This window comes from Dermacentor silvarum, chromosome 3 (assembly GCF_013339745.2).
Source record: "Dermacentor silvarum isolate Dsil-2018 chromosome 3, BIME_Dsil_1.4, whole genome shotgun sequence".
In the NCBI taxonomy this organism is placed as follows: domain Eukaryota; kingdom Metazoa; phylum Arthropoda; class Arachnida; order Ixodida; family Ixodidae; genus Dermacentor; species Dermacentor silvarum.
The window spans coordinates 219,159,803-219,173,078 of record NC_051156.1 but is presented as its reverse complement, the minus strand read 5'-3'; the positions used below and the strand labels follow the sequence as shown (position 1 = coordinate 219,173,078).

General features: G+C 45.9%; 1 protein-coding gene across 1 annotated transcript in view; it reads right to left on the bottom strand.

The window, feature by feature from the left end:
* Window positions 1–1,812: 1,812 nt before the first annotated feature.
* Window positions 1,813–13,276, bottom strand: part of LOC119445226 (carbohydrate-responsive element-binding protein-like) — a 61,732-nt gene continuing 50,268 nt past the window's right edge. Inside the window, 2 exon segments of the mRNA XM_037709548.2 lie at window positions 1,813–12,597; window positions 13,136–13,247. Coding sequence (XP_037565476.1) covers window positions 12,561–12,597; window positions 13,136–13,247 — 149 coding nt within the window. The 3' untranslated portion in view covers window positions 1,813–12,560.

The following is a 13,276-nucleotide window of genomic DNA, read 5'->3' as shown; positions in this document are numbered from 1 at the left end:
GACCGCTGGCCATCTTGGCATATCCCGCACATACGATCAGGTGCGGCTCGTTGCTGCGTGTGACCTTTGTCAGCGACGTAAACGGCCCTCGGGGTTGCCTGCAGGCCTTCTGCATCCTATTGACATACCCCAGGAGCCATTCTACCGCATCGGTCTTGACCTCCTTGGTCCATTTCTTACGTCTGCTTCAGGGAACAAGTGGATCGCCGTTGCGACCGACTACGCTACGCGTTTTGCCATCACGCGAGTTTTGCCGACTAGTGGCGTCACTGACGTCGCCGATTTCTTCCTTCATGACGTCATCCTTCGTCATGGTGCCCCTCGGCAACTGCTCACAGACCGAGGCCGCTACTTGTTGAAAGTTGTCGATGACCTCCTTCGTTCCTGTTCTGTGGAGCACAAGCTCTCTACTGCGTACCACCCGCAGACCAACAGGCTCACCGAAAGGCTGAACCGCACCTTAACCGATAGATATGCTGTCGATGTACGTGTGTGACGATTATCGGGACTTGGACAGAGCTTTGCCATATGTCACGTTTGCATACAACTCCTCCCGTCACGACACTGCCAGTTTTTCGCCATTTTACCTCCTGTATGGTCACCACCCTGCATTGCCTTTTGACATGCTACTACCTACTGTTGTACAACATACCACAGAGTATGCCCGTGATGCTACCGCCCATCTGGCACGTCAGATCGCTCATGAGCGACTATCCGACTCGCAATTATGCTAAAAGGACTGTTATGACCGTAGCCACTGGCACCTCTGCTTTTCTCCGGGATCTCTTGTGCTTCTCTGGACTCTTCGTCGCGACGTTCTCTCCGAAAAGCTCTTAGTATCGCGTTACACCGGACCTTACAAGGTTTTACGGCAATTTAGTGATGGAACTATGAGATCACCCCACTGAACAGTTATTCACCATCTACCCTGCCATCTCGTGACGTCGTGCCCGTATCCCGACTGAAGCTGTACTTTTCTGTCGCCTCCTCGTGCAATTAGCCTGCCCCGAGACGGCACTCAGCCCGCCGGGACGGTTAGATGTTACGGGCCGCCTCCTTGCATTAAGGAAGAAGACGACCATCGCCGAGGGACGCTGCGCGTGTTCAGCCATCTTGGCCATTTCTGTCAACAGTCCCTGTTTATGAATCCTGTCCCACTTTTATCTATTTGACACCCCCGTCACAATATTTACTTCGAAAGCCCAGCCAAGCCTCACGCTAAAGCACAAGAAGCCCACCCAGTCTGGCTCGACATAAAAAAAACGAGGCCCGAGCCCAGCCCGCCACTGTCAGGGCTTTGTTGCGGTGAGAAAATATTGTTTTTCTAGGTTTAATAAAATTTTCTTTACTACGTTGAAAAATAAGCTAGTTAAATGCACACACAAAGCCTACTATATTTGCAAAACACATACAACTACATTATAAGTTATCACTTGAGTCGGACTCTGCATGTGGCCCAGCCGGCCCGACAATAAAATACAATGGCTTGTGCCTTGTCCACGGGCCGGGTCAGGTAAAGGCATTCGAGCCACTAGGAGCCCGTGCACACCTCTGTGAGGAACATTTTAAACTTACTTCCACTATAAATGTATTAGTTATATATAGGTTCAAATGTATTAGTATTCATTGTGCATTGAGTAGCCCCCCCCCCCCCCCCCCCCCCCCACCCCCCCCCCCAAAAAAAAACTTTTTCTGACTTATGTTGAGCTCCATACAATGTCAGCATGTTTTGCCAATATAAGGCCATGCCTCAATTGAACAGTGATATGTGCAGTCTAGTGGTGTGCACATGCATGTAATGAGAATGCAGAGTAAAAACTGGGTCTGCACTTTATTGGCAGAGACAACACAAGGCAGGACATATACAGATCACCGAACACATCACTGTGCTCAGAAGCAGGCATTTAATTAAATACATTGGGGCAACAGTTGTGCTTTTTTGCAAACCAAGGCAGATTTTGCTTTCTTTAAGACAAAAAATTAAGTTTGGCACACACGCACTTTTCTATTATCATGTAGAATTGCACGTCTGACATTATTCATGCTGCTGTATTTCATCTAAGGCTCTACTAAGTATATATATATAAAGAAAGACACTATGTCAGGCACAATTTAGTGACTAGACTTAACAGACATTTACCTCGAAATTCAGCAAACTGTCTCCGAAAGAAAGGAAAGTGTAAAGCATTGACAGCGTCAGTGCTTAAGCCTAGTTGTGACTCCGAGTGAAGGACTGAGGATTTCATTAAATGTCCCAAAGTAGCTGGTAACCAGGTTACTTGGCTAAATATTTACTTTACAAAACTGCAGAGTTTGTGGCCAGCTCTGACGTGAAGCCACCAATGTGACAGCTAGCAGCACTAGCAGATTCCTGTACCATGTTTGCAGATGTTTGGATTAGCCCAGCATGTCAGTTGTCAGTGCGTTTATAGCACATTATTTTGGCGGTCACAATTACTTTTACTTTAAGCGCAAGCCATTTATAAAAAACTGATCAAGGCCCTGAAGAAACAGTTCTTGCAAAGTCTGCAGAAATTCCAACAAATGACAAAGAAGCTATTTGCTAAATGATGAAATCACATGAAATCATGGCTACTAGAAAAAAAAAAAGGAAAAGAGGGGGGGGGGGGGGACAGAACATGACCTTGTACACACTCGCACACACACACAGTTTTCATCTTCGAAAAAGTTATAGCTGCTCCCAACACTGCTTGGCATGACTTAAATTAACCACGAAAACAAGCATTTTCTGTTACAAAGGAGAGAATATTGCACCTTAATTTGTAAAAAGTCAAGTGCAGACTTGAAACGTTTTCACTGGCTCGTAAAACAGGAGTCTAAAGCTGCTTCCGTAATCATTATCGAAGTTACCGTATAGACTCGTGTAAGGGCCACACCCCCAACTTCACAGCCCGAAATATGGCGAAAAAAATTTGCAAAGAAGAAGCAATTGCATTCGGTACCCCTATGCTGCGCGCGAGCATCGGCGAATTCTCGTGTACTGCGTACTTCCGCATGCCGCTACTAGATGGCAAGAGCCGGAGTGTGCACAGGTCACCGGCCGAACCAGCACCATTATGACCAAAAGGTTCGGGTGTAAAGGCCACACCTCGTCAAAATTGTAGAAAAAAGAAAAAAAAAAAATGCGGGCCTTACACGATTTTATACGGTATTTAGAATACAGAAGCAGAAACGTTGCTAAATAGAAGCGTTAAATGGAGTGCTAATGCTGGGGTTCAAAATTTTTAACAAACTGCGTTTACACAAAATGGGCTTACTAGAGCAATAACAACATGGCACTCATGGTACTACTGAGCACAATCAGTGGTAAGACTCTAAACATCTCTTAAGATCATACTCCACAAAAACAAGGTGGTTCGTTATTTTAAACATAACAAAGCGAAACTCAGAGCATCCAAATGGCACCTCGCATGTTTCAGCCCATAAAAGCACTGCAGTATAAAACACAGTTACAGTATAGACCACTTATAACGTAACCGCTTATGGTGCAGGACCGGATATATTGCGGTCTTTCCAGACTCCCTTTAATTTTCCCATAGCACTCCATGTATACACGTATCGCTTATAGTGCAGTTGCGGGAAACGAAATACCGGTTACAGTTCGGCTGCCTGGGAGTACGGAAGTCAGCGGAGACGGCGAACGCTCCCCTCAAATGGGCGCCCCAAGGAGTGCTCGAGGAAGAAAGAGAGACGAAGTGGAGGAGAAGGGCACGTGGTGCGAACGAACAGCCAGTGAGGCTGAAACCAGAACCTTGAGTGCGAGAAAATATCACGGCGCGCATAGCGAGCGAGGGCCACGAAACTGCCAACGCCGGCCACGGCTCGCTTCACAATAATGGCAGTAAACGAAACTTCAGGGAGGGAACGGACGGCGCCGACACGGCACGGCGAAGGGCGCACGCGGAGACCGTGGAATGTGAGGGAGGAGGGCAGCGGGGAAGCGGTTTTCGCCTCGGCAGCTCCGCCGCTTCGGTGGCTCCCCTCGCCCTCTCTCGTAGCTCCCTCACTTTTGACTGTCACCGTGCGCGCCCACAGGTGCCGCCGCTCCAGCCGGCCCGGTGCAGCTCCCCGAAGTTTCGTTTTCTGCCGTTATCGGGAAGCAGGCGTTTGCCGGCGTGGGCAGCTTCGTTGGCCGGCCTGGGACAGCGCCACTGCTTCCCTCTGCGCTGTAGCCGCAGCGTGCAAGGTCAACATGCGACTAAAAAGTAGAGGAAGCGTAAAGGAGAAAGAAGGCTTCACTGCCATTTTTTACGCGTGGCTACGGTAGTGTGGCTGAGACGTCGGCACGTACACGCATGTTCCGGCGCAATGCAGAATCGGCAACCTTGCCATTTGAGAGAGGGTAAAATTTCCGCCGCATTTTTCTTTTATTTTTTTTTTGTTCGCGCGCGACATTGGGGGGTCTCTCCTGAGCTTTTACTCTATGGCGGTGCTGGAGCAATGCCGGTCGGAGGCGCCGCCGCGTGATTTGGTTCGAATTAAACGAGATTCGACTATAAATTGAATGCAAATGTTCTAGCCGCATTCCTCGACTGTCGCATACGCGTGGCGGCTCGGTGCACATGTTTTGTATATGTGCGGGCCTTGAAAATTATTGCTTTGGTTATAGTGCGGTACCGCTTATAGTGCGGATATTCGCGACTCTGGCGACTTACGTTATAAGCGGTCTACACTGTACGACATTTTGGTAGGTACTATTTTGCTCGCTCATCTTTAACATGCATCAAATAAAATGTCTTCTAGGAAAGCCAGAAAGTAGGATAAAACAGAAGTACAACTACAATATGCTTGTTTTAAAGGTAAACAAGTTTAGAACTTTACTGTCTCATGAAAAGATGCATTCAATACCATAACAGAACCATAAGCCTGATTCAGTATTGATGCCTGGAAGTGGACTTCTTATACGTGACCCCTTGTATGATAACAATGCCTAAAAAATGAAAGAAAAAAGTTTCCACTGATATTTTTATTCCCCTATCCCAGTTTCTGAGAAACAACAAGTCTGAAACTCGGAACAAGTATGCAGACAATACAGCAGACTTCCGTCAATTCGACTCTGGTTAATTCGGTTTTTCACTTAAAGGGCCCCTCACCAGGTTTGGCCATTTTGAGCTGTTAAGTGCAGTGCATACAATGCCCGCTAACGATTGTGCCTGCTAAGTATTACATCCCTATGCGCCTCAGAAGATTTCAAACTAAACATCATTTGCCTTTGTCTTTGCAGGCGCCGCGCTCGCAGCTGAAGAGTCGACGTCAATCGCACAAGTGCGCCTTGCAGTGAAGTCACTCACAGTCACACGTGACTTCGAGAATTCTTGAAGGCAACATCAATTTTTTGTTTAATCTGTTGCTTCTATAGATGAATGAAAGTTTGGAGGAATAATAAAACATACAAACGGGAATGTCTGTATACTTTTGTTTTACTTTGTACAGTAGCAAAAGAGATGTACTATCGTGAGCAATATGAGCGGGAACACGCGGACGTGTGCCAAATAGCCTCGAAACCAAGCTTGAGCGATATGGCGATGGCGCTGTCGAAAACAGAGGGGAAAGGGGGAGCACTATTCTTCTAACTGATGGCACTCCCACCGCGCCTGCGTTTGTCAAAATTGGCAGCTTACGGTGTTTCACTGTCCGCTGACAGCTGACAAGACGGTTATGTGTCGCAGTGACTTGCAGGATAAGTTCTTTGTTTTTCCTTTCACGCTTTTTTTTTTTTTCATTCTTCGAGCAACCGTATGATGGGATGTTTTTATCTTGGCTCGTATTTTAAACTAATTATTTTATATCATGCGACGCGACGAGTTTCTTACGCATCGAAACAGTGCTACTTTTGGCCATGCTTCGGCGCACAGTTACCAATAACCGCAATACCAAACAGTTATCACTGTGTGCTGGTGATGTGAAGTTACGCACTTTGTGTAAACATACCCATGGTGGGAGTACCAACAGTTATTAGAACAGTGACCTCCTTTCCACTTAGTTTCCGACGGCGGCTGCTGAATATGACGCATAGCAGGGTTCGAGGCTATCAGACACGCGCTCCTATGTTCCCGCTCATATTGCTCACGATAGTACTTCGGTTTTGTACGCTGTGCAGTCGCATGCACAGAGAACGAAACTATGTCATTTTCTACCGTGTTCCAGCGCTGTGATCATGCTCTTTCATCCTCTCACGTCTGCTTCAGTGCTCGTGATTGTGGCACCGACTTATACTGATAATCAGGTGTTTTTGTGCAGAGCACACAAAATCGTCTGTTGTGAGAAACAAGACAAGTGAAACCGATAGCGCGCGAGACCATTGCCGGAAGTGCACCACTGAGCAAAAATGTGAGAAAGGGACAAAATAGGAAGGTGGGACCCGTGACATATTTGTCACGTGACCCTCTGGCTCTGGTATGGGAGTATCCGCAGTAGAGCACTGCATGGGCTCAAGCTGACCCGAAAGCCCAGGCCGAGCTCGGACTTTCTGGTGGTGTACATGTAACGAGCAGCGAGTTATCATCGCGCGTCCCAACTCTGAAAAACATGTATTTTTCGGTCTCGGTCCTGGTGCGGGCCGGTTTCAAGCCGGGTTTAGGCCTAAGGCAAAGGGGTGGCGGGCCGGGCCAGGCGGGTAACGTAGGTTATGGCCTGGGCCCGGGTCTCGCCATGAAACTTTTGGTCGGGCTCGGGCGGGCAGCCCAACGTGAAAATGGGCCCGGGCCGGGCCCAAGCTGAAAAAATTGGTCTGTGCAGTGCTCTAGTACACACGCAAGGAATTTCGCTTGCGGAGGCTAGACGAAGCAAGTGGAGAGAGCGTGTATGTTGGCGGTGACGCTTGCTTCCTGAAATCATGGATTCCTGGCACTTCAAGTATTTCTATCTCTGCTATGAATGGACTAATTAAAAAATTCTTGCAGTAGAACACCCCTTAGACTGCACATAACAACTTCAAGCATATAACCAACATTTCCTACGTGGCCCTGGTGAGGGGCCCTTTAATTCAATTCAAACCGAAAGTCACGGTTGGCGCCCATACTATGGGCCACTACTTTTCGCTCCTGAAATTGGCCTTCTCTGGATAATACTTGCTTCACTGGTCAGCACGCACATGCCTGACACCAATGGCAACACAAAGCGTGACCACATTGGCTGCAGCATCTGCTTTAGCAGCACTAGGGGACATTGAATGTGTTGAAGACATGCTATCTCCTGCCAATCTCCCACTGAAAATGCCAATTTTTGGCCTGCCTTCCACAGAGTTTTAGGTGAACACACCAGCTCACAATGCATGATTTACTCCATTTACCCCAATTAATGATTTACCACAATGAATTCACCTCATTTTAAAGTGCACCAAGGCTAATGCATCCGAAAATCGCCCACTTTTGCGGAGTTGACTACAACCTTTTGCCGCTATCAGCGGTATCATCATAGTAATCACAAGGTGGCAAACAGAATGAGTTTCCAAGTAGGTAGGTGGCGGCGATGCACTGGTTTCATTACCAAAGCTCATACAGAAGAGAAGCTATTTTACGTGCTAAACTAGGCAACAGATCACCGTCATGTTTTTGGCATGTCAGTGTCTTGCTGTGCGTCGCATGATGAACTGGCGAAGTGGTTAGCCTAGGCACGGAACGCCATCCTGTTTGCGATGGTTACAGAGTTGTTCAAGAAAATGTAGAATATCAAATGCAGTGGACTGTTCGTAGGGCGAGAGTGATAAAGAGCTGCCTCAGAGTGACGATGATAGACATTGAATGCGAATAAATTTTAATTCTGTGAATGCAAACTCTGCAGGTTCCAGTTTCTCTCGATTGCCAGAATCAGCCGCATGATTTTTATCTTGTTATAAAATCGGGTGCATGTTGGATTTCAGCGCACATTGTGCTTGCTACTTTCAAGCCACAACTGCCAGGCAGCTATGCATGATAGTCAGAGGTGCATTAGAACTGGGTAAGTACTGCCATATAAAGCAACCGTGTGTTTGGACATCTTTTTTATCTTTCTTTTAATTCAACCCACTGGATAATCAGATTAAATTAACCCATTCGATCTATCAAGGTCGAATTAACGGAAGCCGGCACGAACAGCACAGTTGCCCATTCATGCTTGAAAATGCCTCGGATCTCCAAGCTACAAGGAACTCCTGCAATCTTTAAATTAGTCCCCTAGGTAGACATGCTGAAGCTAGCTCATAACTTGCAGGCTCAAGACTGTCACTCCTTTTCGAGTTTCTGCAGTGGCATCACCTTCTGCCTGGCGTTGTTTAGGAGCATGCATACGTTACTTAGCTGTTCCTTGCTATCTCACGCCTGACCTGCCAGAGCCATTTCCTTCCTTCGGCTACTGTGCATTGTTCTGTGCACCCAAAAGAATTGGCACAGCTCTAAGCGGTATGCCTCTGATGTCATGAGCCCCGGCAAGGTGGCACAAGTGGTGACTTGTGAACAGACAAAGGAATGTACACGTTAAGTCAATTTCACAGCTCATCAACTGCTGTTTGCAGTGAAATGAAAAGCTTTTCTTGAAGATGGAAGCTAGAAGTTCTGCCTCTGGCTGGACAAATGAAACAAAAAGGCATTTACAAAAGACAGCCTGGAGTAGTGATGAGACTGACAGTATCAACATGATTATTAAAGAGGATATTCAGAACGAGGTTCCATTGCCGCTCAAATGCTGTGACAAATGTTTCTGAAGAACAGAAGAGAGCTTGAGATTAAAACAAACAGTACCAAACAAAAACAGGCTGAGAGGAAATGCCAGCATTATATATATTTTTTTCTTCATGCGAAGACTGGACAAAATAAGGAGGTCAACTGCTTACTGCACTTTTTTTGAGTCAGACAAGGAAGATAAGGAGAATTCAATAAATGTTACTGACAGGTTAGCCCCAAGTACTGGATGCTGCTTTTAACTTAAGCTTTAAGCAAGCTGTTAAGCTGCTTCATGGGACTAGTTTAAAGTGCATGATGATGTAGTAATTTGAGCAATGTGGGATTACAGCAATGAAGAATGAAAGTGAAAAATGAGTATGAAGTTCCCTGGTGTGAAAGTGCGTGGTGGGAGCAAACACAATTACATCAATAAGACCAGGAGCTGCGAAAGCACAGCAAGATCCAATGGCCTGCAAAGAGGTAGTACAAGATAAAGTGCATGGGAGCTCTGTTGTGAAATGGTGTACAGCTGACTTCCAATAATTTGATATAGACTAATTTGACCAGTCCCTTAACTGTGTTCAAAAGCCACTCATGCATGTAAAATGCTTCCCCCTTTTTTTAACTTAGGAAAATTCAAACCAATTCTATATACCGTATTTACTCTCATATTGAACATACCTTTTTTCCGAGAAATTTACGCAAGGCTGGGTTGCTTTCATTATGTGGTAAAATTTTGAGTGATTTTTTCTCCGTGGACACCTCTAAAGTAGGAGACACATGGTTACGATTTGGCATCCGATAAGCCGGAATGGCAGTGGATCCGAGGCTTTCTGCCATGCCGTACTGCCAGATGGAACGCCTGGCGTGCACTGTGGTTTGGTCGCAGTCAATGACAGCGCGGCTGGCTTGTGACATTCTCAATTGTTCCCTCCAAAGAGGTGGCACCGGTGGGCCAGTTTCTCGTCGCTCTGATCACTCCGGTCGAGACGTTCACTTGTATTGTCGCTTATGGTGTTACAAAATTAGGCTATAATTTGTTTCTGACACGAAATAATTTACTAATTGAATAAAATTATCTCAAAAGTGCACCTGTTCTGCAAATTAGCACTTAGTACTAAGCCACTGGCAAGATCGGCAGCCGCAATGCGAGGAAATTTCGGAGGTGGACGGCTCACAAGGACTGTCTGAGCAAGGCTACTTAATTGGCTTGCACGTTTGCTTTTTGCATTGACGGAATTGAGTAAGCCAATTGCATTTAATTATGCGGGAAACTGGCAAAAAGAAGCGTACTTTGATGAGCTCAGGCTAGATCAGCTGGATTGCAAGCACCGGCAGCTGGGGCGTCTGCCAAACTAGGCCTACCGGCCTTATCACTGGCTGCTGGCTGTCAGTGGAGGAGCCATCAGTGGATGACGTGCCGTTGGGAAGTGTTTGTCGCTCGGGCAGGCATGATTTAATTGACATGTTCGTGCAAAGCGAAGCAGCATTGCGCAGAGTTGTTCGTTTTGTACTTGGCCAGGGTATGAAGCCTTCAGTGCATACAAGCTGATGATCATGATGATGAATACGGGTGTCACATGGTGCACTTTCAATTGAGATTGATTTTGCGGTCACGATTGGCTCCTATGAGCGAACTGCAAGAGGTAGCCAATCGCGGTCTAGAATTTCTATCCGGATCAGGCTTGATCGCGATCGAAAGTGGCCATGTGAGAGCGGTATTATGTACCGCTCGCTCATTTGAATGCACGTCCCATGTGTCCTGAATCGTCGTATGCCGCATGTCGGTTTGGACGTCGGATCATATTATGTGTTCAAAAAGCTTTTTGTGTTGCTGTCTCTAGTAGCGGATGCGTACTTCATCGATGCCAAAGTGCCTTCTTGCTGCGTGGTTGCCATTCTCCAAAGCACATTCCACAGCTTTGAGCTTGAAGCAAACAGTATATATAGCTTGCATATTGCCCCCTTGCGGCACGTGATAAATGCAGGCAGCCTGATCACTTTACACATGTGTGAACATCACGAACGGGGTGACTGAACTGACAAAGAAAACAAGGAGCCATTGAGGAAGGAAACATAAGCATGGAGGAATACTGGCTTTCCACAGGCGGCGCTAGGTAGCACTAGGAAATAAAGTCCCTATATAAGAAAAGTACCACCATCTACTCTTTCCTCCGCCGCCTCCTCTTCTAAAGCGCTTGCTTTTTTCTTTACTTTTTGCTTGCGAAAGCCAAGTCGACGGTGGCGCACCTAGAAAGTCTACGTTGAAGCTTTAAGGCTGGGCGTGCGCCGCCGCCGCCGCCGGCGACTGCGGCTGCGCAGAGGACTTTCAACATGGTTCTGAGGCGGAAAAAAACAAAATATAAACAAGTGAAAAGCGCGCGCTATCATCGTCCAATCGGAGATACAGGAGAGAGAGAGAAGCGGCGTTGATCAAAGGATGGCGGTACTTTTCTTATATAGGGACTTTACTAGGAAACTTTCAAAAGTGGCCTCTGAGATTGGCAGCGCATAAAATCTCGAAGGCCATGCTGTGTACAGCACAGTTTACATGAGGTTCGGTGTTCAGCGGGCAAAGCACACGACCCTCATGGCAGCAAGTTTGGGGTGCGAGGGAAAGAAAAAATACACTTTTTGATTCGAAAAGTGGGGGGTGCGTTCATTGTGCGAGTATATACGGTATATCTCGCAGTGGTCAAATTAATGGAAGTCTGATGTACATAGAAGCATCTGTTAACTACCTCTTACAAGTATTATGCCAGTGTAATATCTACAGTAGCATCTGCAGCTCCAGGTTCTAATGCAGAAAAATAATCGCAGCACAAAGCTACAGAAAATGAAACATATAGCATATTCATAGGCATAAGTAAAAAGGTATGTACAGTTTGCCTCACAAGTATACATGCTAGACGCAACAACACCTTACTCACTTTAATTTTTCTACCAAGCTGATCGCGAATCTTCTGAAATTTAATGTTACATACACCACATTGTTCTAGCAAATCTGCAGAACAAATTTGACAAATAAATGGGCACTCCTGCAACTGGTGCAAGCACAGTACAAAAATAGTTTTTTAAACTGTATAAGCAGCTTTTGCTAGCAAAACACTATCAGTAAAGGACTCAACTCTCCTGGATTAAAATCATGCTTGTCCAGCATCTGTACGAACACAGAATGTGGTGTCACGTACCAAGTAATGTGCTTCTGCAGTCCCTAGATTTGACTGCCAGCACAGTTTAGACTGAAGCTAAAATCAGAGAGCAAGTTTTGCAGTGCACAGTAAAATCCTGCCAGGATCTATTACTTTCCTTGCACAACTTATATAATGTGAGCAGTTGCACACACGTCGGAGCTGTGAAATAAAGAAATAAAGAAATTTGAAAGTATTGTTGACAGCAAAGTTGAAAAGTCAGAAGAAAATGAAGAAAATGAAGAGAGAGCAAGACACACATCATTCATGCAAGAAGTTATATAACAAAGCCACACCTTCGAATGATGTTGATGACATTGTGTACAAAGAAAAAAAAAAAAAAAGGAGTCACATGTGTGGGCAAACAAAAGGAAGGAGGTAAGTCAACAAAATAGAACAGAAGGCAACAGACAAAAGGCACGAATGTTGAGAGATACTCTCTCACAATCACATAATCTTACATTGCAAGCTGCCTCCACAAAGAATGGGCACTCTCGGAATTCACACAATACAATATAGCCACACAGTGGCCCAAGTGGCTGAAGGTAGCTGCAGTGACTTATCTTTGCCACTGCAGAAAGGTAGCACATCTCAGCTGAAGGAGGAGGCCACTGCTTTAAGTTCCCCAGCAAGGACCCCAATCATAGACAAGCGGGTGACTGCTGTAGACTGCTACTTGCACTGCCAGTCGGTGGGTTCACAGGAACTGCTACCTTTCTTTTTGACGCTGTGTTGAGAACTTGAACCTTGTACAGACACACAAAAACGTAAAGAAAAAAAAAAACATCCGTCAGCATGGAAGCTTGAGTGAAAATACTGCTACTAATGACCAACCGGGCCCCGCAGTGTCAAAGAAGCGCGATTTAGAATACAGTATATTATTATTATTATTATTTTATTATTATTAGTAGTAAGTGGAATATGAATACAGACCAGGTGTAAAACAAGCAAATGAACACTATCATTATTAGTATTCAGCTTGTGAAAGCTGACAAGCACGGGAAGAGCATTGGATATGCAGGTCAAGAGTTACCTAGTACATATACATTCTCACTGCCTTGTTGGCACCTATAAGGAGCAGTGCTCCTGCAGACAAAAGAGGAGGATGGGGGGCAAACCTTTGTAATAGCAGTTGCCACCTAAAGAAAAGAGCTTTTCTCAATGGCTCACCAGTATGTTCAACCCTTTCACCAAGAAAATCTTAGCCTCAGTGAGGTTTCTGCAGGTCACCACTGGTTCATATCACATTCATATCACATCATATCACATCAAATTTTCACTCACTGTGGCACTGACTCCTTCTTGGTGACTGCCTGTGTGGCTTCTTCTGGTAGCCGACTTGGGTCAGAAAGGATGTTTGTAGATTTGCTGAGGTACCTCAATGAATCCAGTACACCTAATGAAAATAAAATAAAAGGTGCGTGA